This window comes from Cannabis sativa, chromosome 4 (assembly GCF_029168945.1).
Source record: "Cannabis sativa cultivar Pink pepper isolate KNU-18-1 chromosome 4, ASM2916894v1, whole genome shotgun sequence".
Lineage (NCBI taxonomy): Eukaryota > Viridiplantae > Streptophyta > Magnoliopsida > Rosales > Cannabaceae > Cannabis > Cannabis sativa.
The window spans coordinates 81,207,725-81,234,237 of NC_083604.1; the positions used below are offsets into that span (position 1 = coordinate 81,207,725).

The 26,513-nt window shown below is 32.0% G+C and overlaps 4 protein-coding genes across 4 annotated transcripts; 1 reads left to right on the forward strand and 3 right to left on the reverse strand.

Moving 5' to 3' along the window:
- The first annotated feature begins 990 nt into the window (after window positions 1–990).
- On the forward strand, window positions 991–4,709 carry LOC115713994 (MDIS1-interacting receptor like kinase 1). The gene is made up of 2 exons (XM_030642496.2): window positions 991–3,771; window positions 4,052–4,709. The coding sequence occupies exons 1-2, from the start codon at window positions 1,143–1,145 to the stop codon at window positions 4,447–4,449; spliced, it is 3,027 nt and encodes a 1,008-aa protein (XP_030498356.2). The 5' UTR covers window positions 991–1,142; the 3' UTR covers window positions 4,450–4,709.
- Window positions 4,710–6,365: 1,656 nt separating this feature from the next.
- On the reverse strand, window positions 6,366–9,446 carry LOC115714003 (auxin-responsive protein IAA11). The gene is made up of 5 exons (XM_030642503.2): window positions 8,694–9,446; window positions 7,992–8,326; window positions 7,642–7,777; window positions 7,073–7,134; window positions 6,366–6,877 (listed from the first exon to the last, which is right to left on the reverse strand). Exons 1-5 carry the CDS (start codon window positions 9,077–9,079, stop codon window positions 6,825–6,827), a joined length of 972 nt encoding a protein of 323 aa, XP_030498363.1. The 5' UTR covers window positions 9,080–9,446; the 3' UTR covers window positions 6,366–6,824.
- An 8,369-nt stretch (window positions 9,447–17,815) lies between these two features.
- Window positions 17,816–20,906, reverse strand: LOC115712012 (uncharacterized). Its single transcript, XM_030640216.2, has 4 exons — window positions 20,617–20,906; window positions 20,365–20,499; window positions 19,035–19,222; window positions 17,816–18,226 (listed from the first exon to the last, which is right to left on the reverse strand). The coding sequence occupies exons 1-4, from the start codon at window positions 20,673–20,675 to the stop codon at window positions 18,030–18,032; spliced, it is 579 nt and encodes a 192-aa protein (XP_030496076.2). The 5' UTR covers window positions 20,676–20,906; the 3' UTR covers window positions 17,816–18,029.
- A 967-nt stretch (window positions 20,907–21,873) lies between these two features.
- LOC115714110 (hypothetical protein At1g04090-like) lies at window positions 21,874–25,282 on the reverse strand. The gene is made up of 2 exons (XM_061114688.1): window positions 24,888–25,282; window positions 21,874–23,824 (listed from the first exon to the last, which is right to left on the reverse strand). Exons 1-2 carry the CDS (start codon window positions 24,988–24,990, stop codon window positions 22,209–22,211), a joined length of 1,719 nt encoding a protein of 572 aa, XP_060970671.1. The 5' UTR covers window positions 24,991–25,282; the 3' UTR covers window positions 21,874–22,208.
- Between the last annotated feature and the right edge of the window lie 1,231 nt (window positions 25,283–26,513).

Here is a 26,513-nt window from a genome sequence, read left to right on the forward strand (position 1 = left end):
CATCTGAATAATTCGATCATTTGTCTAGATTGTTGAATGTACAATTTGCTTTAATTTTGATAATTTTTTATGAAAAAACAAATCTTTTTCTAACACTTCAACTAGTTGTATAAACATTTTGACCACCTACTTTTTGTGATATAATACTTAAGATTGACTATTATTCAAATTGACTCTGTAATAATAAGATTGTTGAAGCCCCAACGGCGAAAGTACTCTGTTGGACCAACATTGACACTTAAAAACGAAATCTAGGGAACGAATGGGATTCAAACAAGTGTCATTTCACAAAAAATAATTATCAAAATTAGGCTAAAATATAGATTAAAGGACCCTAACAATAATACCCTATGATAAGGTGTACTTTAAACCAAAACTAGTAAATTCAATTTTTTTAAAAAAATCCCTTTATTGAAACTTTAATTACTATCTAAGCAAAAAAAAGCACAATCATAATAGAATTCCAAGGTATGTTTCTTATCTCATTAGTTTAAACTTTAAATTAATTTTAATCTGTTTCATTGGGATTTGCATAGTTAATAAAAACTAGATTAAAAAGTCTTGAAAGAATGTTTAATGTAAAGTAACAACACTACATATAGTTAAGTTACTCTATAAACTAGATTATAGGTACCTAAGTAGTAGCTTAGCTATAATATAAGACAAAGTGTTTGTGAAAATGTTTGTGAGAGAAAGAAATAGAGATGTATTATATTATGACACTCACTCACTCACTCATGTTGACCATGATATATATATATAGAAGTATTATATAACTTCACTGAATGAGTGGTGAGAAAGAACACATTCTCCTCCCATGTTTAATGTCGGAGAAGCTTCCAATAAGTCCAAAGCTTCCCCGTCATTACTTGCAGATTAATAGCTGTTACAGTACCCAAGATCTCACGAGACCCCATAATATTATTATTATTATTACAATTACAACTAATCCCACCAATTAATTTAATAACATAACTAGTTTATTATTATATTTATATTTATAACAACACCATAAAATAACATGTCATATATACTAAAACACTTGAGTTGAGACTTGGTTAGTATCAGAGAGTTTCTTTTTTTTGGCAATGGTGGAAAGGGGTGAGATTTATCTGAGAGAATTATAAACACAAAACCCCAATATGCAGCTGAAAACTCAGTTGTTGTTGTTATACTTCTTTTGTTGTTGTTGTTTTTTCATTGGTTGTTTTTGTCATAATGATGAAGAAGTGTCTGCTTTGGTTTCAATCAGAGCTGGTCTTATTGATCCATTGAATAGCTTAAAGGATTGGAAGAATGGTGGAGCTCATTGTTATTGGAGTGGGGTTTCATGCAACAATGAAGGACATGTTCAAAAACTTGATCTTTCCCACAAGAATCTTAGTGGGATTGTCTCTGATGAAATCTTGAAACTGAAGAGTTTGATTACTCTTAACTTATGCAATAATGTGTTTTCTTCTTCATTGCCTAAATCTATAGCTAATCTCACTACTCTGCAGAGTCTTGATGTGAGTCAGAATTTCTTCATTGGTAGTTTTCCTGTTGGTCTTGGGAGAGCAGCTGGGCTTACTTATTTGAATGCTTCAAGTAATGATTTCACAGGATTGATTCCTGAGGATCTTGGGAATGCTACTTTGTTGGAAAGTTTGGATCTAAGAGGGAGTTTCTTTAGTGGGGTGATTCCTAAATCTTTCAAGAACTTGAAAAAGTTGAAGTTTCTTGGTCTTTCTGGGAATAATCTCACTGGTTTAATCCCACCTGAGTTGGGAGAGCTTTCTTCATTGGAGAGTATCATTCTCGGGTATAATGAATTCGAAGGCGGTATACCAGCTGAGTTTGGGAATCTTACAAGTCTAAGGTATCTTGATTTGTCAGTTGGTAATCTTGGTAATGAGATTCCAACTGAGATTGGGAGACTGAAGAGTTTGGAGACTGTTTTCTTGTACAAAAACAGTTTTGAAGGGAGAATTCCACCCGAAATTGGCAGCATTGTTTCACTCAAGTTGTTAGATCTTTCTGATAACATGTTATCAGGGAAAATCCCAGATGAAATAACAGAATTGAAGAATCTGCAGCTTCTGAATCTGATGTGCAACAGTTTATCAGGTTCAGTCCCTAGTGGAGTTGGTAGCTTGCCTAAATTGGAGATTCTTGAGCTATGGAACAATTCACTTTCGGGGCCTTTGCCAAATGATCTTGGAAAGAACTCACCATTGCAATGGTTGGATATATCTTCCAACTCATTCTCTGGTGAGATTCCAACAACCTTGTGTCACAAGGGAAATCTCACCAAGCTTATCCTTTTCAACAATGCCTTTTCGGGTCCAATCCCAGTTGGCTTATCAACATGTTCATCGCTTGTTCGGGTCAGAATGCAGAACAATCTGATATCAGGGACAATCCCAATTGGATTTGGCAAACTTGAGAAGCTTGAAAGGTTAGAGTTAGCTAATAATAGTATCACTGGTTTAATTCCAAATGACATATGTTCTTCTTTATCTCTTTCTTTCATTGATTTCTCTAGAAACCGCCTTCATTCAACTCTTCCTTCCACCATTTTTTCCATTCCTAGTCTTCAAAACTTCTTAGTATCCAAAAACAACTTAGAAGGAGAAATACCAGGTCAGTTTCAAGACTGTCCTTCAATTTCTGTGCTTGACCTTTCATCAAATCATTTCTCTGGAATCATTCCATCAAGCATTGCTTCATGTGAGAAACTAGTCAATCTAAATCTAAGGAACAACCAATTGAGTGGAGAGATACCAAAACCATTATCAATGATGTCAATGTTAGCCATTCTAGATCTATCTAACAACTCTCTAACTGGTGGAATACCTGAAAACTTTGGTATCTCACCAGCATTGGAGAATCTCAATGTTTCATACAACAGATTAGAGGGTTCTGTTCCTGCAAATGGTGTACTAAGAACGATAAACCCGAATGATCTTGTGGGCAATGCTGGTTTATGTGGTGGTGTTCTCCCACCATGTTCTCAAAATTCAGCATTTCAATCAAGACACCATAGTTGGCATATTAAGCATGTTATTGCAGGTTGGATCATTGGAATCACATCTGTTTTAGCCATTGGAATAGCCCTTTTCGGGGCTCTAACTCTTTACAAAAGATGGTACTCAAATGGGATTTGCTTTGGTGAAAGTTTTCAAATGGCTAATGGTGAATGGCCATGGAGATTAATGGCTTTCCAAAGACTTGGTTTTACAAGCTCAGACATTCTAGCTTGTGTCAAGGAATCAAATGTGATTGGAGTTGGAGCAACCGGGACAGTTTATAAAGCTGAAATCACGCGTTCAAGCACAGTTGTTGCTGTTAAGAAGCTATGGAGATCAGGAGTTGACATTGAAACAGGAAACAGCAATGACTTAGTTGGAGAAGTCAATCTCTTGGGGAGACTAAGGCATAGAAACATTGTAAGGTTGTTGGGATTTCTGCATAATGATTCTGATATTATGATTTTGTATGAGTTTATGCCTAATGGAAACCTTGGAGATGCTTTGCATGACAAGCAAGGAGGAAGGTTGCTTGTTGATTGGGTTTCGCGGTACAACATTGCTGTTGGTGTAGCACAAGGACTTGCTTATCTCCACCATGATTGTCACCCGTCGGTCATTCACCGAGATGTCAAGTGCAACAACATTCTTCTCGATGCTAATCTCGATGCAAGAATTGCTGATTTCGGGTTGGCTCGTATGATGGTGAGGAAAAACGAAACAGTTTCAATGGTGGCTGGATCCTATGGCTACATGGCCCCTGGTGAGTTTCTTCGCTTCAAGGAATTTTTACACAAAATACTTAAAGTCGCACTTTTTTTTTTACAATTTTACAGATTTTTTAGTTACATTTTTTTGTACAGAAAACAACATTGTTTTCACATTGCAACAACATAATATAATGTAGCAGCAACGTGAAAACAACATCAACAGTCTGTATTTTTGTAAAAAAAGTCTGTTTGAAAAAATCCCATGTTTTAATTGTTCTTCCATGTTCATATGATTAACAAAGCTCTCATTTTTATTTCTTTTTTTCTTATCAGAACTTGGATACACATTAAAGATTGATGAAAAGGTTGACATATACAGTTATGGAGTGGTTCTATTAGAGCTTCTAACCGGAAAACGACCGTTAGATTCAGAGTTTGGCGAATCAGTCGACATAGCTGAATGGACAAGAAGAAAGATTAGGGACAACAAATCTTTAGAAGAGGCATTAGATCCTAATGTAGGTAACTGCAAACATGTTCAAGAAGAGATGCTTTTAGTCCTTAGAATAGCTCTTCTTTGCACTGCCAAGCTCCCAAAAGATAGACCCTCAATGAGAGATGTGATAACAATGCTTGGTGAGGCTAAACCAAGAAGAAAGAGCAATAGCAACAACAATGACAAAGACAAAACCATCTATAATTTTTCACCTGTCAATGGCCTTGTTGTGTAAGAAAAAGGAACATAAAATTGAGTTTCTTTTTATTCTTAATTTGTATGTAGAATTGTTAATTGTAATTTGATTTGTTTACACATATTTGAGGGTATTTTGTTGTTGTACCCCTTTTGTATTAGAATAACAAGAAAATTGCTTTGTAAGTATGGAAAAGAAAGAAAGGCTCAATAAAATTCTTAATGGGAATTATTGTAGCCTAATTATGTATTGGCTTGACTTGACTTGTTCTAAATAATATCACTTTGTATATTTCTGTCTTTCTTCTTTTAACTTCTTTTTTTTTTTCAATAAAAGTGTCTGAAACAGTCAAGTCATGGTGATGAGAGCCTATTAGAAATTCAGATTCAATTGTCTCTTTTGGGGACCCTATAATTTACTCCATATTTGACTAAGTTTTGGGTAAAGTCAAAGTTCTAAAAATGAATGACAATGTCATTTATTATATTATTTGTTTTATAGTACCAAGGATTAGAATCCTGTCTTGTAACAGCAATCAATGGCATTCTTTTGAGAAATTCTACCTTTTAAAATGGGTAACTCATGCAAATTTAAAAGTATAATTTAAGGTAATTACTATTTTAACCTTATGTTTAATAAAAATTACTAATTAGACTATCTATTTTATTAAAGGGAAATTTGAATTTCTATGCTTACATTAAGGAATAATTTTTTTTCTAAACTTAAAATAGGGAATATTGGTAAAATGGGATAACATTTTCTTAATTCCCACAATACCCCCCCATTTGAAACCATCAGCCCTCTCTCTCTTTCGCCTGTCTTTCTTTCTTTCTCTCTTTCTCTCGGTGCCGCACCCACACACCCACGGCAGACCACCCACGCCGTCGACGCTCAAACCATTTCACCGCTCCCACCTTCAAATGCACCACCACGGCTCACCTCCACCACCCACCCACTGTACCGCCCCCTCTCACTCTCTTCGTCTCTCTCTCTCTCGAACAGGGGAAAAAAAAAACATATGGTCCGATGGTCGGACCACATGGTCCGATGGGGTCCGACCAATCGGACCCATCAGACCATGTGGTCCGACCATCGGACCATATTTTTTTTTTTTTTTTTAAGGAAAACGAAGAGAGAGATGGACATGGTCCGATGGTCGGACCATGTGGTCCGACCATCGGACCATATGTTTTTTTTTTCTTTTTTCGGTCCGAGAGAGAGAGAGAGAGAGAGAGAGAGAGAGAGAGAGAGAGAGAGAGTGAGAGAGAGAGAGAGAGACAAAGTAGATAGAGGGGGGTATTTTTGGAGTTTTGAAAAAAGAGTCATATTTTTCATAGTGTAAAATGTATTGGTTCAAAAAAAAAATTTTGAAAATTTTTAAGTATAGAAAATCAAATTTCCCTTATTAAATGACAAAATATATTTTATATTTTTTTAAAATAGTATAAATAAGATCCTAAATTAATTTAATAATAACCCGATCTAAAAATATTATGATAAAATTAGTAATATGTTTTTTCATCTATTCGTGTTAAAAATTATCTTCAAATTGGTTATATTAAAAAATATATCGAAAATTAAAGTCAAGAGTCCTACTTGTACCATTTTAAAAAACACAGTCCATTTTATCATTTAACAAAACAGATAAAGTTCAATCAGTAACTTTTAAAAAACACAAGATTCAAAATAACATTTACTCTATAATTTAAGACATTTGATGTCTTAACGAACTACAACATAAAAAAGAGAGATTATAATTTCACAGATATCAAAATAGGAAAAGGGTGTTACGAAGAGAGGGTGTATCAATACAACCATTTTTGGGTGCAACCTAGAAGCACCCCATTGTTGTTTATCTCCATTCAGGGTGTAAATGAGAATAACAGTAGTAGTAAAGCAAGAAAAGTACTAGTGTCAATTGTCAAAGCATGCAAAACTTGATCCCTTGAAAGGTATTTAAGTAATAATATCACTTTTTTTATGAGTAGTAGTAGTAGAGAGGAGAAGCTCATCTGGTGTGTGTGCAGAGAATACAAAATCAAATGTGCATATCCCCATATTTACAACTTACAGAATAAACAAACAAACAAGCATTCATCAAAGTATGCTAAAGTGTTTTTAGTATGACATCTCCAAAAAAAAAAAAACAACTTAATCATTGGCTTTTCAGGCCAAAACAGATAACTCTAGTAAGAATTTAATATAATGATATATATATAGATAATAAACATGAACCAAACCAGAGCATAGCAGAAAAAGCCGGAAAGCCGCAAGACCAATCATTACTTGTCCAAAATCTTCACTTCTAAGGTATCTTTTCATCTTCTTCTTCTTATTATTATAATATGATATGACTTGAAAGCATCATCTTGAGTTGAGATATGAGTAAAGTGTGTGTTGTTTGTTTAGAAAGGTTAGCATCTTTGCCTCCCATTCCTTTCTCTTTCTTGTTCTGGTCTAGGAGCTCCTGTAATAGAACTCAATAGAATTAGTATATTCAAATATTGGATAGTTTGCTTCAAGTAACAAAGACTACATCAAGGTCCGTTTGGTATACTGTATTACATCGTATTGTATTGTTACAATACTATATAATCTAATACAGCGTACCAAACCGACCCTTGAGTAGGGTAAATTATCAAGTTTGTTGCTAACAACATACCGAGTCCGTTTGCTTCAGATGTCCTCATAATTCTTAGCCTCTTCACCGAGTTGAAGAACATCCTGAATGTAAAATTTAGTAATTAATTAATAACCAATTCTATCAAACAATAAAGGATGACTAGTATAACATAGAAAAGGCATATAGCATTTTTTTTCTTTTTTTAGAAGGAAAGATACCTGCGAATTCGAAGATATAATTCATAACATAGAAAAGTGTACATTAATCATAATTAGATTCTTTCTCTCCTTTTGTTATTAAGGGATATCAAAGAAGCAAGAATTACTAAAGGTCATTATATAGAGGTCAGCATCAAAACTAGCACAATCTTAAGTTTAAAGGTTCTGCAGCTTCTTTTTCGGTTTCTTCTACACCACTTTTGATTGATGGTTAGTGTTTAACACATCACAATGACAAGAAATTTACCCTTTTGCAATACTTTTCAACACAGTTTCATGTATATTTATATAAGTGCAAATAATCATAATAGTTTAGCATATAACTTAAGGCTTAAGGTACCCATGTTTTAATATTACAACCATATTGATTATTGGATGTTAAAAGCATACCCCCAAGGAACATCTCCAACAAGCATCCAATCCCCGTCTTTGTCTTCGTATGTAAGAGCATACTCGGATGATGCATCCAACAGCTTTGAAAGTCCAGCTCCTCCTACTCGTTTATCGTGGTCCTTCCCACTTGATCCTAATTCAAGATAACACCACCATAAGATCAAAAAGAAAAGGAAAAAAAACAAATCCCATGTAGTACTAAACCGAGCAAATTCTTCAACCTAGTTACAATTTATTAAAGCACTTCCCTAAAAAAATCTTTCTCTCCCATTGTAAAAAGACTAGATCTATAGTTGATTCAAGTTATTCATTCATGTTGTGAGATAAACAAGTCAAAACACACTTACTCAGTTTGACAGCTGCGGTCGGCTCATTGAACATGTCTTCCAATGTCCGCGCCAAGGCTTCATAGCTCTTATGAGCACTCAGATCAACCTTCCTACCAATTGGACTTCCATCCATATTCACCTTCACAAACATAGAACTCCTGAGATTATTACCATTCTCCTTAGAAATTCCATTCTTCTTGTCATCTCCATTATCCGCCTTCCCAGTCACTTTATTCATACATCTATTCTCTTCATCAATGGAGCTGAATCCTTCATTGAGTGGCGATTTCGCATGGTTGTTAACCAAGCTATTCATTCTGTAAGTTCTGATTGGAGGCCACCCCACAACTTGACTGCTTCAACATACAACATAACAATGAAAAAGATCATAAATGTAAGCTTTGAAACTCAATTATACACAGATTTCAAACACAGTCAATATGGTGATCACATACTAGAAATATACACAAATCAATAATGGAAATTGAACAATCAATAAACATAACAAATCAAAGAAAGGTTTTTTATACAAAACTTTTGGAAAGATCATAAAGGGTTTCTCATTTCTTAATTATCATAACTTTTGGAAACTAATTATACAGAGATTCAAACACAAAAACACACTAAATACACAAATATGGAAATTGAACAATGAATTAACATAACAAATCAAAGCCTAACAATCAAAGAAAGGTTTTTTATACAAAACCCAAATCATACCTGGCGCCATTAGCAACAGAATCAGCACTTCTCTTGGTACCAGCAGAAACATTAGCTCTGCTCAAAGAGGAAGGAGATGATGATGAAGAAGAAGATGATGAAGATAACGATGATGGAGAAGAAGAAGAAGAAGCTGAAGGAAAATCCTTAGCAGTCAAGATCCTAGCATATTGACCTCTCAAATTTTGTTGAGCTTTCACACCACTACAACTACTTCCAAGGCTCAACCCAAGACCCAATTCGAGCTCAGACTCATCTGGGCAAGAAGAATCCTCAGAAGAGAAAACCAAATTGTCATCTTTAGACACAGTAGAGATCGACCCACTTGCAGATGAAGCTCTGGAAAGAGCTCCACCACCACCATCACCCAAAACAACACCCTGCATTGAAAAAGCTTGTGACTTTCTTATTTTTTCCGAAAGCCCAGAAGAGAAAAGAGGGGTTTAAGAGAGGGTTAATTGAAAAGAAAGGGTATGGCGAAAGAATCAGATAGGGGAGATACAGAAATGGAAATTGAAGGAAATGGGAAAGAAATTTTGTGTTTGAGATAAAAAGAGTAAAGGAAAGAAAGTTAGGTTTGGTGGTGGTGGTGAAATTAGGGAAAGAAAGAGAAAGAGAGAGAAGCCATGGATGGAGTCATGGACCCCATTGATTGAAGCTCTGACCCTACCTGTCTGTAGTATGCGCCTCCATCAATGTCTTTGTTTCCTCTTTCATCTTCTCTCATTTCATTTTCTCACCTCTAACACCCCCGAGATATTCAAATTCTCGTTTAATTTTTTTAAATAATACACACATTCTCAAATATTTTTTTGAAAAAATAAAATAATTTTTTTAACACTTTTTTAATTAATTTTTTATTTTTAAAATTAAAAAAATAAAAATATTTTTTAAAAACATGTTCTATGTTTTATATGTAGTGTTAATTAATGAATTATTGTTAGTGGAGATGATGAGTAATAAGTCTTGGTCACAAATATAGGGTTTATTCTATTAGTTTGATTCTAATTATCCAAAATAGTTTCTTATTGGGGATCGATGTATCTCCCATCTTTTTTGATATTTAAGAAAATTTTTTAATATAATTTTTTCATTGTCGTTTACGTTGTAGTTATTTAAGACAATTAGCAAAATTTTGAGAGATTCAAAAAAATTTAACACGCTCAAAACAATGTTCAAATAATTTGTTGCATGCGAGACTATTTTATTTTAGGGGCACGTGAAATTGAATGTTTGAATCTTATTTTATAGAAATCTACATAGCAACTCACATAGAAATCACCTGAGCAACTTAAACCGTAAATTTATAAAACAAAAATGGTATATAAAGTAATTACCTTTTATTTTATACGCACGTGAAATTGAATGTTTGAATCCTGTTTTTAACGTGTTAAATCTTTTATAGGGTGTCCTAAATAAGTACAATATAGATAATTATGAAAAAAATTAGATTAATTTTTTTTTTTAATATTAAAACAAATAAGAAGTATATCGATGAATCCTTTAGTAGTGGATGTATTGTAAATTTTTTTAATAGTACGTATTTACCAATAAATCATTTTGTATATTTTACCATTTAAATTTAATTAGCTAGTATTATTTCTTATCTGTACTTTTATTTTCTAATTTTGATAGGGAAATTTGAATTATTATGCATTTTTTAATACAAAATTGGTTTGGAGAACACTTAGTGTAGGTAATTTTTAAAATAGGACAAATTTTCAAAAAAACCCCAAAATAGCCTTGTCAAAAATCCCAATCCCTTTCTCTCTCTTCCACTCAAACTCTCTCTCGGTCCCATCTTTCCTTCATGCCCGATCCCAGCCCAGCCGCCTCACACAACCACCGCGCCGTCACCCCCTCACCATCGCCTATGACCCGACGATCTCCACCGCGTACGACAGAAAATAAAAAACCCCCTCGGGTCCGATTGGCCCAATATGGTAGCCATCGGACCCTATCGGTCCAATCGGACCTCAACAAATCGGACCATCGGACCATCGGACCCAACCCAACATGACCATCGGACCCAACCCATCGGACCATCGGACCCATGCATCGGGACCATCGGACCCAGCCCGTCGGACCCATCGGACCCCCTTCTTCCCCAATGGTTTCTCAGATCCGAATTACCTTAGACATGGTGCGGTTATCCTGGGTGGTTCTCCTCCTCCGTGTGGCGGTGATGACAGTCAGATAGTGGGTGTGGGTCTCGGTCGGAGTCGACTGGGCGACGGCGCGGTGGTTGTGTGAGGTGGCTGGGGTTCGGGCGAAGTCGGAGTCGCTTGTGTGAGGCGGCTGGGCTGGGATCGGGCATGAAGGAAGAGGCACCGAGAGAGAGTTTGAGTGGAAGAGAGAGAAAGGGATTGGAATTTTTAACAAGGCTATTTTGGGGTTTTTTGAAAATTGATCCTATTTTAAAAATTACCTACACTAAATGTTCTCCAAACCAATTTTGTATTAAAACAATCATAATAATTCAAATTTCCCTTTTGATATATAAACATGTGGAAATCACATCACAGCCAACTCTAATATGATAGAAAAGTCACTTCTCAAACTTTATTTATTTATTTATTTATTTATTGAATAATCTCATACTTTATTTATTTGTTGTGAGAGACCAGATTACTCTATCAATCACTTCTCACTTCCCATAAGAAAAAACAGTTCACTAATGGTAATTTAGTATTTTTCTATTTATATACTATTTCTTATATATAATATTTATATACTAATTTTAATAAGACTATATTGCACGATCTGAGCTGCATTATTGGGAAAAATAATTCTTCGTTACTATTTTTGTCAACATTTTATTACTTAACTCTCTTAATTTTTTGCAACAAAAAAAACATCTCTCTTAATTTTTATTTTTTATTTTTTATTTTTTAAAAAACTATGTATATATTATATTATGTCTAATTATGTGTCTTGATTTTTGCAATGGGATATACAAATATGAATAATTGAAGAATGAAAGAATAAAATGGTTCAAAATCACGTGAGTCATAACCAAAATATAAAAATAAATAATCAATGCTCTTTTTTACTATTTTAAACATTTAACACTATTCTATAAAAGTAATTAATTATATGAGTATTTATCTTTTTAATAAGTATCATAAATAAGTATCTACTATTGTAGCCTTGTCCCTAGCTAGTTTAGTTTCTATTAAAAAGAAATGCTAAAAGTTATTATTAGTGTTAGTATTTTTTAGGGTCATATTATTAGTAGTGCAGATAAATATAAGATTTTATATAATTTAATGTAATAATTTTTAGAGAATATCAAATTATTTTTATAAATGAATGATTTGTCAGTACAAGATTTAGAATCGTTTTCTAGGCAGAGGGTTAAGCAAGTCGTTTTTATTACTTAGGGTGTGTGTGATGATGTAATTTATCTATTTATTGACTTTTATTATCGTAAAAAATTAAATTTAAATATTTATTTACAATCAAAATATTTGGACACAAATTACTATTTTTTAGGTTAATTAGTAATTTTTCCTCCTAAACTTTGACATGTACCAAATCGTATCCCCTGAACTTTTTTTGCCGTTAAAAATTCCCATCGAATTATTAAGATTGTTAAATTTAAGGACTTTTGTCTAATTTCATTCAATTTTACTGTTTCAGTGATTGTTTAGGTACTAAACCATGCTCCCCAGACTTTGATATCTACCAAATCATGCCCTTCAAACTTTGATATGTACTAAATCATGCCTCTTGAACTTTTATCTATGTTAGATTTTTTACTAAAATTAGACAAAAGTCCTTAAATTTAACAATCTTAATAGTTCAAGGGGAATTTTTAACGGTAAAAAAAATTCAGGGGCATGATTTGGTACATGTCATAATTCGGGGGAAAAATTACTAATTAGCCTTTTCTTTATCTCATTTAACTATTAGATGGCTCATTTGTAACGTCGTATTAGGTCGTATTGTATTATTTTGAATTGTATTTTATGTAATATTTTTTATGTAAAATTATATATGGTATTAACTTTTATATATACTCAAATATATAATATTTTAATATAAATTAAAATTTAGTATAATAATATAAAAAAAATTATGATGTATAATATAATTTAATATCATCCAATACAATACAAATTAATACAAAAACTTAACCAATAACCACAATGTTTGATAATATTGTTTTCATCAACGAGCTAATGATACAGGTGACACTTCAATTCAAAGTAGACACGTGGCAGTAAATAATATTCCAAAATAAATAAATAGAGCCAAGCAAATTATCAATATCTCAGGAGAAAATAAAAAGAGAAAAAGAAATTACGGTAAAAATAGGAGGCAGGATATGAAATAAAGGGTCTCCAAACGACAAGGCGACAAGAGTGGGGCCCACTATCAAAGTCACTCACAGGGCTCGACGTTGGAGTTAGGACCCGCTGCACTGGGTCCCACTTTAACAATCCTGGAACCTCTCCCCCAGGGGACCAGATCACACTCACACCAAACCTCACCAATTAACACACCTTCCCACATAACTCATCAATTTCCCTATTTCACATAATTCTCCCTTCTTTTTTTCATATTTAACAATTTAGTCCTTCATAATTTGCTTTCTTTCTTTTTTCACCTTTTTTAAAAATAACATTTGATATTATAATTTAGAATAATTTACAGTATAAATACTTAAATTTAATTTTAACAGTAATAATACCTAAATTATAATTCTAGAACTTTTATAAGTACATACATATTAAGTGTTAAGTAAATTGTTACATAGTAATTATTCATTAATTTAAGTCATTAAATTTTTATTTTTTTAAAAAAATTTAATTTAAACATACCAATAAAAAATGATATTTAAATACCTATGAGTTTTAAAAATATAACTTAAGCATTATTACTGTGAAAAATTAAACTTAAATATTTATTTGTAACTAGAAGATAAACTTATAATATACTTTTTGTTTCTTTTTAAGTCATTTGATATTTTTCTTTCAAAAAATAAAAAGAAAAAAATTATTTTCTATTTTGATTATTGTTGTCTAAAAATTTAACTAATTATTTAAGCCAACACATAACTAAGGGCTAGAGAGTACCATGACCCTCCCATTTGTTAAATAACGTGAAGAAAATAATTAAAAAATAAAAAAAATTATTCTTCATTATTTTATATGTATTGATACTTCATAAATTTCTCGATTAGCTAGTTTCTCAAATAGCTCTATGTCATTGGCAATTTATAGACTATTAGAAACCAAACTATGTTTCAAGCAAATAGGTTATGTTCCTTAGACCATGAACAACTCTTAGCTTTTCGATGAACAATACTCTTTCTCTTTTTTTTCGAGTAAATGAGTATTCTTTTAAATCTTGATTTCATTATTTTGCTGCATTATTATGTGAAAAATTAGTATAATATTGTGCTTTAATTTTATTTTTCTTTTTACCTTTTTGAACAATAAAATATATTTTAGTGTATCTCACTAATTTAAAGAATTTTAATTTTCACAGCAATTTTCACTAATTTCAATTTTCAATTTTTACCTTTTTATCTTCTTACTTTTTTTAATAGCTAATGTTTAATATGGAAAGTTTTTAGTAATTACACAGTGTAATTACATTAAATTTTCATGGGCTTTATGAGAATTGGAGAGTGTAATTGGAACCCCTCAATTACTTCAAATTACACAGTTACAGTGTAATTATATGGTCAGGCAAACATGCCAAATTGTATAATTACCTCTAATTACACACAAATTTAATTACATTGTGGCTTTTCAAACGCACCTTAAATTAATCCCCCTCTTAAATTTTGTTAAAAATTAACAAAAAGAAAATTGAATTTGCTATCACCAAACTAATTGTAAAAAGATATAAATTCAAGGACTGAATTGTGAAAGAACACTTTACTATTTATGTATTTATTTAATTTGGTCCGAAATGGACGGCCAAATGAGATTCAGAGGACTTGATGGATTGCACTGTGGATCGACACGTGGCATGAAATCGACGGCGTACGGCTCTGTCGAGTCAAGGGGGGACAGAGTCCCACTCTTGGTTCACGCGCTCTTGTTAACGTGGTGAGATATCATATCTCCAATCTAAACCTCCCTTTTTTATTAATTATAATTAATTAATTAATTAATTTAGAATTATGCCCACCAAGTAGTAACATCCACTACCAAAATTTAATTATTATTATATTTATCAAAAATAAATAAATAGAAGAAGTAGTAACATCCATTGATTTTGGGCCACCTCTCTTCCTTTAATAATTCTTACATTAATTCTCTCTATATTATTTTATAATATTCAATCATTTTCAAATTTCAAATGCATAATATAAACTCTCAAAAACCCAACCCAATCTTTTAAATTATGTTTTTAATAATAATAATAATAATAATTGAAGTTCTAGGATTTATTTTGTTTGTTTCACACAACTTAATATATAATGTTACTAAAAATTATACTAAAAATAATATTATTTATTATTATATTAATTTTTTAATAAAATAAATTATTCTTTTTTTACATAAATAAAAAATACTATGTATTACAAATAGTGATATAGTGTTGATTGTTGGCCTTAGACATAAGTGTACTCTATACTATACTAATATGAGAAGTAGGTATTTTACGAGTGGTTAATAATTTTTTATAATATTATTTAAATTAAATATATAAATACCTATATGATATTTTAAAATGAGTCAAATAGTGGACAAAATGAATGGATTATAATGTTGTATGAGTACCATCTATGCTTCATTACATGTTTACTCAGAATTGACATCTCATACCTCTAAGGAAAAAAAAATTGACATTTCATACTTAAATATATGAGTTTGTATCTATTTTAGATACGCATTTAAATGTATTTATACAATTTCTTTTTGATAAATTAAGTTTTTTTTAATGGAAAATTAACTAAGAAAATATGTGGATCACCTATTAACTTTAAACATTTTTATCAATATTTTGATCAAAATAAAATTGAGATGATTATTTTAGACTAATTTATAAAATAGGTAGTTACAAAGATATGAAAATTTTAGGATCAAAAGTGGATATATAGATACATTTTGTTCATATTTTTCACATCTAGATAGTTATAATATATATAAATATATATGACGAAATAAATTGTAAATATTTAAGATATTTTATAAAATTTTAAAAAATATTAAAATATTACGAAAATAAAAATTTAAATAATATGTTGTTTATTTTACTAGATTATTAGAACTTTATTTTATAGTGTAAGTTACTTTAATTTTTTTAAAAATTTATAATATATCTTAAATAACTACATTATATGATGTAAAAAAAATTATGAAGAGAGTGCATGACACAAAATTTTTTTTTAAGAATTTAGAATAATTTGCGGCATAAATACTTAAGTTTAACTCATAGTTGCAAATAAATACCTAAGTTTATTTTTTGGCAGTAATAATGCCTAAGTTATACTTTTAGAACTCCGTAGGTACTTGACCGTTAAATGTCAAGTGATTATCCACATATCATTTTCTTATTGGTATTTAAAATATATTTAAAAAAAAAAATTAATTACCTATATTAATTAAGGATTATCACGTGGTAATTTATTTAACACTTAACAATTAGGTACTTACAAAAGTTTTAAAATTATAACTTATGAATTATTACTATTAAAAATTAAACTTAAATATTTATATACAACAGGAAATTAAATTTAATTATTTATACCGTAAATTATTCAAGAATGTATTGAAGAAACACTTAAAAAGATATTTTTCAAAATAGTTATCCCAATGACTTACTAAAAATATAAGGGGACCATTTTTCAAGTGTACTTTTTTCTTACTAAGGAAAAAAAAAATAGAAAAAAAAAAAAGAAGATTGAGATAGAGAAAAATATGCATCCATATAATTCCAAGGTAACAACTTTTTCTTCTTTACAATGAGCAAAGTTGACAAACTTGAAATTTTTTCATTTTTTTGTGCAAATTACAGAAAGATAAAAAAAGAAAAGTTAACACAAAAACCAAGTTTCTAGAAGTTAGGAGTGGGACAATTTTTCTAGGAACATTCTTGATTTACACGTCTAAAGTAGTACAAATTGAACATTTTTTTCTTTCTTTTCTTTCTTATTTTTAATACAAATATATAAATATATTTATTTATTTTGTCTTTGTTGAAATGATAAATGGGACCACCATTAGTTGATTCTATCTTTTCTTATGTCTTATTGTTTTGTTTTTTGTTTTTTATGGTTTTCATTTAAATCTTAGGATTTGTCTCAAGGAAACCATAGAATTTATGAATATACATTCAATAAAAGGGGTCACACGGTTGGAAAAGCCTCAAACATGATTTGAAAGGGTAGGTTGGTAGGTGGATGCATTCATTCAATCAAGCCCAAACTACTATTTTTTGGGTCCTACCTTCTTATGGGCTTGGCCCATATTGGGTCCCACCTTCTATTGGGCCAAGCCCACACATGATTATTATGGAGGAAGCAACACATAAGAGCAATTTTCTTTGTCATGGTGGTCAATATAATATTAGTCACTTAAAACATTTGGCATCTATCCAAACTCGATGAAAAAAAATGAATCTATTCTTATAAATATGTTAAAAATGATTCTAATCTAGTTCATGACTTATTCAAAGTAGAAGATACTCTAGTGAAATCTTCAAAGATTGAGAAAAGTTGAAGCCAATCAGTTGAGGCTTTTGATATGAACTCGAACTCGATAAATAACATAAAATTAATTCTTAGACATGTTAAAAATGATTCTAATCTTCATGACATATTCGAAGTAAAAGATACTATAGCGAGATTCTCAAAGGTAAAATTCAAACTCGATAAAATACATAGAATTATTTCTTAGATATGTTGAAAATGATTCTAATGTAATTTATAATTTATTTGAAGTAGAAGGCACTCTAGTAAGATCCTCGAAGACCAGAAAAAGTTGCACAACCACCTTGTTAAAGAGTTTTACATTGATAATGTGTGAAAATATAATATTATATATAAGAAAGTACATATTCATTGGTATATCTTAGTATTATTCAACATATAAACATGTCTATCTATTATAGAATGGTAAAAGGTATTGTTGTTCTAGTTCTTATAAGAGTTTAAAGAATAACAACAAAGAAAGATAACTTTATTTCAGAACTTTGCATAACAATGAAATTGGTCTAATAACAATAATGCTTTGCTCTCAAAGAGTGTAAACAAAAAAATGTATTCCCATGACTTGGAACATGGAGCTTGGCCAGCCTAGTTTACTTGATTGAAACACTGTGATTTGTATTGAGGAAAATAAAGACTAGTATACTCACGAGACCCGATTGCTTTCATTTCTTATCTTGGTTATCCAATTCTTGTGGCGGTTTGCATTCTGTGCATGCTGTAGAGGATGGAGGAGGAAAGTAATCTGAGAGACTGACACGAAATGTTCGGTTCTTCTCATTGTTCCCGGGAACATGAAGGAGTGCATCCATGATTATAATGTCCCAGTCGCGAGGACGCAAAAAGGAAAACCATGTCTCCTCTGTGAAAGTGATAAAAGAGAGGATTAATAAGCTAGAGAAATTCTTGTAAATGTAAGCCTCAATAGTCCAAAATGGAAATGAATGATATGCAAGTCTCTGACATAACAAACCAAAGTGAGTACATATTGTTTTGGCTTCTGTTGTGAATTCATGTAATGTATAGACAAAGAATATGGATAGAGATCAAACACCAGTAGATACATTAGAAATCTGCATGGATGTAACAAAAACAGAAAAATTTGCCTTGGTTTGCTATCTATCTGTATGATATAGGGAGCTTCGACGGTGCTCCCCATTTCCTATGGTTGCGCACTACTTTCTCACTGAGTCTCTCCCGAGCAAGAGAGAGGAGAGAGACAGAGAGAGAAGGAGAGGGGGAGCACGGTGCACTCTCTCTGTTTTACAAAAGTTACCATTCAAATTCTCTCTTTTATTAAATGATAATTCGGACCCTGTATTTTTTAAAATGGCGTAAAATAATACTTCGAGCTCAATTTTTGTCATCCCTTTTTATATAACTAACCTGAAATCAATTTCTATAACATAAAGGGATACAAAAAATGTAATCAACATGATCATAACATCTCCAAATCAAGTTATGTTCTATTTTTACTAAAATTTGGCTCAAGATATTATTATGTTATCTAAAATTTGACAAAACAGAGAATACAGTCAGTAATTTTTGCAAAACACATATCTTATTTATCTTATCGTATATGTTATCTTAGTGTGTGTGTGGGGAAAGTGCATCACAAGTCTCTAATATGTCATCTGTGAATGGATGGTACATTGTAAAGCTTCAAATACCTCCATTACGTACTGCCTTCAACTGCAAGACTCCTGTGCCTTGTGGACCGGAAACCGGGAATGTGCAAGAAACAGACTGTCTCTTATGAGCTACTGCAAGTGAGGCATTGTACCATGGACCCTTTACAATAGGCTCCCCTAAAGCATCTTTAATTTCCTGACTGTTCCTCATTTTCTCTATAGCCTTGCTGTGAGATTTAAGCAATCAACCAGAACAAGAAAAGACATCAAAAACACATTGGTTTGTCTAAATAGTTGTGTAAACAATAACAAAAATCCAAAGGTATATGCAATTATTTAGAATCTAATTCAGTGATTCATATGTTTGTCTAATCAACCCTCTGCTTTGGTGTTACATGATGAAGTTCTCAAATTAGATAATCCTTCTTCGACGAAATGGTAAAGGAATACCCAGAAAGGCAATTACAAAAGTTCAATGTCGGATTCTACAAAGAAATGATCCAATTGATCAAGATGGACAATGAATATCGTATTCATAAGATTTCATATTTCTCAACAAATCTATTTTCTTTACTTATTCCAAGTGTTTATTATCAGATATAAAACTAACTTGAATTGAGATCACCAAAGCAAGAGTTACTTTTTGATATACTGATATTGAAGAAACAATGCTAATATCACCACCAATAATATGAGTCTTCCAAGTAGTTTCATTTTGATATTTTATAACAGATATTTTCATGCTGCTATTCAAAACTACTAAAGTTTCAATCTTTAAGCTCATACTGTCCATTTCACCACCTCAGAAACTTCAATTTCTTCAATCACAGCCTATTAAAACTCCAATAAAGACAAAAATAAAACTTGAAGAATCCAAATTCTTGACCCTATAAATACCAGCACCTCAACACCATCACAAGGTGGCACCTAAAAGGTTCAGTAGATCTACCAGATTACCGGAAATGACCAAAAAGTCTTTAACTGCTAACCGAGAGTCCTTGCCCATGCAGGGAATCTTTTAACTGAACTATAAGACATGAATTTAAAGGAAAAAAGAGAACCTTTCAACCCTTTCAAAATGGAATATACCATGCTTCCTCACTTGGATACAAATATCTAAATTCGATATTCTTAGATACTTTTCCAAACCTAATTCTGATATAGAGATACTTAATTACATTAATAGCAATACAATCTATAAATACCACTACCTTAAAAACAGAACATCCATGAATACAAATAGCTAACAATTTCTAAAAGCTTCATTGAATTATGAAACATAAATGATTAAAACTACAACAACATAAGAAGCATAAGATTACATTCCTGTTATTGACAAAAACTGAAGAAAATTTTGTGGGATTTTTACCTGCTACAACTACGATAAATAGTAAGATCATCAAGAGCACTCAAAGCAACACCACCTGTAACAGTAATCAAAATAAAAGACACAGCTTTACGACCAAATGAATTGGTCTTCTCTTCATTCACAGACTTTACAGAACTGCACAAACAGAAAATGGGTCAATGGTCATGTTTGAAAATCCCAGATTCAACACGAGAAAACATTTCAATTAAGTAAAATACAAAAATGGGGTTTGGAATAAAATTAGTGTAGTACCTAGAAAGCTTTGGTTTTGTGGAATTCTTGAACAAAGAAATGAACTTTCTTCCTAGCATGTCTCCGAAAAGATGGGGTCTTTGGAAAAATTGATGCTGACAAGAACGATTAGAGAAGAGAGATCAACTAAAAATTGGATCTTTTGAAAAAGTTACAATTTTTGTAGTGATTTGATCTTCTCTTCTTCTTAACTTTCTCTGAGAAAATTTCTCTTCGTGGGGTATAAGAGAAGGGTTTTAGGGAAGGGGACGAACGGAGTAGTTTAACGACGGTAGCCGTTTAACGACAATGTGATATCTGTCGTTTCATTACTAACGACATCTAATTGATCGGTAAATAATGCTTACAAGTTTTTAATTTTATATATCATTTTTCTAAAAAAAAAGTTGGTTTTTATCATTTTTTTTTTTTTGAATGGAAAATGTAAAACTTCATTAACCAACAAACTCCGTCACCAAACAAGGTAACAAATCAGTGAAATGCATCTACATCAAGGTACGATCGTGATATTAATCTTGTAGGCTCTTCAAGAAAGCTATGAGCCACTGAATTAGCAGATCGTTTAACAAAAATAACCTCAACGGTACTCAAATCCGCAAGCAAATTTTACAACTTTGAATGACTTGACCAAACAAAAAAATCATACAAATTTTATCATTTTTGTTGTTGATAATAATAACTTTTTTACTCAAATAATTAAACATTAAATAATATGTGAAAAATTAACATATTCTTCAAGTTGTAATGTTAATCCCTATGCTTATTGCTTATAATTCATAAAAAAGAAGTTTCAAATTAGAATTATTTTTTCCCACTGTTAATAAAATTATTTGGGATGCAATACTTAATTATATCAATAGTAATATAATGTTTAGGTAGTGTTAGACACTACAAGGTAGGTGCACATATCATTATTCTTAATAAATGTAAAACAAAAAAGTTAATAAATATTTGACTTAGTAATCTTAAGTTTAAAGCCTATACTTTCATGTTTTGAAGAGAAATTTTGAAAATTTAACTAGTTAATTGATAATGATAAACCAGAGGACTAATTAGAGTATTATGCATTGTTATTGAATTAGTGAAAGAATGTTCTACACCTTTTTTATTTTATTTGGTATAAAATTTACTATTTTTACTACAACAACTCCAATAATTCCACACCAAATATGATACATAATACAAATATTTTGCTTAAAAATACTTACATTTTTATTTTATAATTAACATATACTAGAGTAACTAAACAACTTCTAATTTAAATAACATCAAACAACCTCTTTCTATTCACATATGTTAAAACCACAAGAAGCTTATAAGTTCAAACAACACTATCATAACTATATGCACTATGCAATCTATCACTATATACAATCCTCATCACTCAAAACTCACTTGGGGACTTGGATAGTAATCCAATAAGAATGCCCATATAGAATTTGTATGAAAAAAATAATCAATTTACACAAAAATCTCACACAAATGATACTGCTTTCAAAAATCAATACTTTCCTAATTGTGTACTATGAACAAAACAATCACAAAATCATAAACAGTATAGTGGAAAGGTTTCATAGCTTTACTACTAAGCTTTAGCCTCTTTCATCTCCAACCCAATTATTCTTCTCCTTAGGACCAGTTGGACCTTCTTGCCCAGAAAGTTCACCTGGGAATTTAGCAAACAAGTTTGCCACCGAGTAACGAACCGTTAAAGGCAACTTATTGATAATCTTATCCAGCTCGGTTTTCGAGTCATAGACGATAGTTGGACCCCATAATCTCATAAACTGCAACCAACCTGGCTCGGTCACAACCCCATCTCCCAGATATTCGGCTGCAACAAGTTCATATCGAGCGCTTGAATCCACAAACAAGTTACTTCGAGCAGCATCGTTCCTTATTCCAATCCCGAGCTTTGATGAGCCTTGAATGTAAGTTCCAGGACGAGGGTAACAAGCGTGACCACTTTTTGAGGCGTAAACAACGGCCTTGTTCCCATCTATGTACTCCAAATCATAGGCATCCACCCATTGTCCCCCGCTGTGCTGTGAGTAGTATATGCTCCAAAGCTCGCCAGTGAAGTTGGATATTCGAAGTGTGAAATGCTCCCAATCGCTAATGTGTTCCCCAATTTTGCTAAGAGCAATATTCATGACTCCAACTCTTAGGGTGGCTGGTCCATTGAAAGGACAGAATACCCACATTGCAATATCGGTGAAAGTTCCCCCGAGTGCTGGCTTCACATGAGCGTAAAGTTTCGCACTTTCCAAGTTCCCACGTTTCACAATCTCTCTTCGGTTATCACAAGGCAAGTCAATCCAAAACCTCCTATCGTTTGTTTCCCCACCAGGCAAATTCGAGCCTTCGGTGTCAATTGTTTCGCCAGTAGTGACACCAGTTCGGTAAAGGAGAGCTCCATTCTCGAAAAACCATGAAACTGAAGATGGTAAATATACCTCTTCGGGATGGAAAAAAACAGTTGGACCGTAGTGATTGATAAGAGCATGAATTTGATCAAGGTTTGGCATTGCATGGAGATTCGGATTCAGATTCTTCAAGCATCCAATACTTAAGTCCTCTCCCGAACTCCAGCTACTACTACAGAAAAACGTCCCAACAGAAACTCCTTTCTCCATCATGCCTCTACAATGCGGTCTTGTACTCCAAACTTGAAAAGAACAATTCACATATCCCGAACTAGAATTAAGGAGCAATAGGCGATAAGCATCGCATTCATCTGTTAAATCAGCCCGAACACACCTCACTTCATCCAAACTCGGCTTGCTTGGCTTGTTAGTAACCAAAATCCCAACTGGCATGTATCCTTCAGGTGCCTGCGGGAGCCAAAAATAGCCACATCCACCGTATCTTTGCTCGGTCCAGTCCTCAGGACACCAAACTAAGATATAATCAAGTGGTTCACAAAGCGCTGGTAGCTTAGCAATAGCATCACTCGAAGCATGAGCGATTTCGAGTGTTGAGGTACTTACTTCTCTTGCTACAAGAACATAACCTCTTAGAGGGTGGTTATTAGGTTGACAATAGTGACCAAGAATATGAAATCCATCAGGTATTTCCACTGGTTTGTAAAATGTAACACCTTTTCTCTTGTCCTGAGATGGGTTATGGCACCAAACAAACTCAAATCTAGTGACTTTGAAAACCTCTAATTCTCCTAGATTTATTCTCCCAGAAGCAAAACCTTGACCTGAAAAAGGAGACATATAATTAAATTCTCTACCACCCCAGATTCCAAAATTTTAAAATAGAGTACATATTCTTGAAAGGCACACAAAACACTAAGGTGGCATTCGGTTAAGGGTAATGAAATAGAATAAAAAGAAAATAAATTTTATTCTTCCTTTGTTTGGTTTTAAAGTATTGATATTTCATTCCAATGGAATGATTTTTCTATCAATTTGATAGAATGACTATTCTATTTTGAAATGGAAAGATCATTCCATTCCATTTTTATTCTCATTCTCATTCCCATTCTTGTATTTTCATTCCTCCCAATCAAATAGGTGGCGTTTGGTTGGAAGGAATAAAAACATAGAAAAAGTAATAAGAAATGGGAATATGAATGAAATCAAATTTAAAATTCATAAAAAAAAAATCCATAAAAAAACTTATTATTAAACTTTTTTTCATCTTGCATTAGAATATGATTTTTCGAAGATAATCATTCCACCAAAATGATGAAAAAATCATTCCAATACTTTAAAATGCAACCAAACACTGAAATTGAATAAAAGTTATTTTCTTTCCATTTCGTTACCTCTAACCAAATACCTACTTAATTTCCATAACAAAGGAAATGAACAAGTTTCCACTTGGTTAGGCAAACATACTATAAGAATTTTAGAATCATATTCTAAAACAGGTCCAAAGAGCATATAACATGTAAGCAAAGAAAAAGCAAAAAAATGGATTTTCAAACAAACCATGGAATCAATATGTTTGGAATCAAGGAAGGTCTTATGAACTGTATTTCATAAAACACCCATATCAGCAATTGAAGTGAAAGTTCGAACAATCAACAAGTTTCATACCTTTAAGAAAAAAAAAATCATATTTTTACAAGCAACTAACTACTCAAACCAAAATATCAAAAAACAACAGAGATTACCCATTAAAGGTAATAAAGCAATAAAATCAAATTAACAAAATCCCAGAGCTCCCAACGAGTTAAATAGTGAAAAATCAACAAATCCACATTAGAAATTCTAAAAAAGGAAAAAAGTTTCAACCTTGAAAGTTAAATCTCATACCTTGAGGCCAGGTGGGTAAGGGTTGAGGGAGAGAGAAATATTCAAGTTGTGGGGGTGAGAAATCGGCGAGTCTGTTCCAATAGAGGCACTTGCAGCCGAACATGACTTGGGGTTTCGCTGCCCCTCCTGATCTGAATTTCAGAGTTGGGCTTCCACTTCAAGCATATTCAGAGATTTTGTTGTGATGATGAAAGGTCATTGTATATTTGTATTTGGAAGAGAGAAGAAGAAGAATGTGAAATTCGTAGTGAGGAGGAGGACGACGAGAGAGAGAGACTGAGAGAATGGTTGAGTGATAACTGAGATCATAAGAGAGAAGAGAAGACAGAGATCTCTCTTCCTTTTCTTTTCTATTTTCTTTTTAAATATTCTCTTCTTTTTCTAATAATAGAGAAATATAAGAATATTAAATTATACCAATCTTTTTTATAAAATATCAACATTTAGTTTTTGATATTAAGAATATTAAATTTTAAAATAAAATAAATAAATATAATGTATCTGAGCCTTACACGTAGGGATGCATATTTCCCCCACGGGGATGGGGCCCCGCGGAGACCCGCCCCTAATGGGGCGGGGATTCCCCGTCTAAATGGGGAACGAGTCAGGGACGGGGATTACTTTTTGTCCCTGAATGTTAAACGGGGTGGGGACGGGGATCACACTCCCCGCCCCGACGGAAACCCGTTTAATATTTTATCTTATATTTCTAGTAATATTTTATAATTTATAATTTATGTTTGTATTTTTTTTTAGTATATTAGTATCTTTTTTATGAATTTTATGTTGTATTTTGGATAATAATTAGTTTATTGAATAATAATTAATGTGTAATATTTTAATTTTTATATATTTTAATATTTTTGTATATTAAAAATTTTATTATAAACTTTATTTTTTTATTAGGGGATTCCCCGCCCCGTCCCCGCCCCCATTAGGGGATTCCCCGCCCCATCCCCGATGGGAAATAAGCGGGGATGGGGATTAAAATCCTTAACGGGGATGGGGACGGGGAAGCACTCCCCGCCAATTCCCCACCCCGTGTGCATCCCTACTTACACGTGCTCATATTTATGAGTTAACAAAAATGGTAGTAACAGTATAAGAAAAGTGTAACATTGTGTATTTTTACTTCTAAAAACAAAGATAAGTTATTTAAGTATATAAAATTTGAAACATTAAGTATTTATACTGCAATTTACTCTACATTTAATAATAGAGAATTGCTAAATGATATTAATGTCTAGTATTTTATGAGGTGTAGTATTACTATTTGTGTAATTTATTAGTGTATCTTATTTGTTTTATTTTAATAAATATTATAAAAATTACTAATTAATGGTAAAACATCACTCTTTAATAATATTAGACATTTTGATATCCCATAACAACTCTCCTCATAGCAGTAATGGGATATATAATAAGAACACTTTAATAGACAACTCCTCTTATTTAACTAACCACTATTGTTATTAGATACCAATAGTATTAAAGTATTTTTTAGCTAATGCAGATTGATTAGCGATATTTTTCTAAATTATATAAGACTGATATTTTTCTAAATTATATAAGACTGAATACTTAATTATACTAATAATAATATATGTTACTCCAATTCTCTTTTAG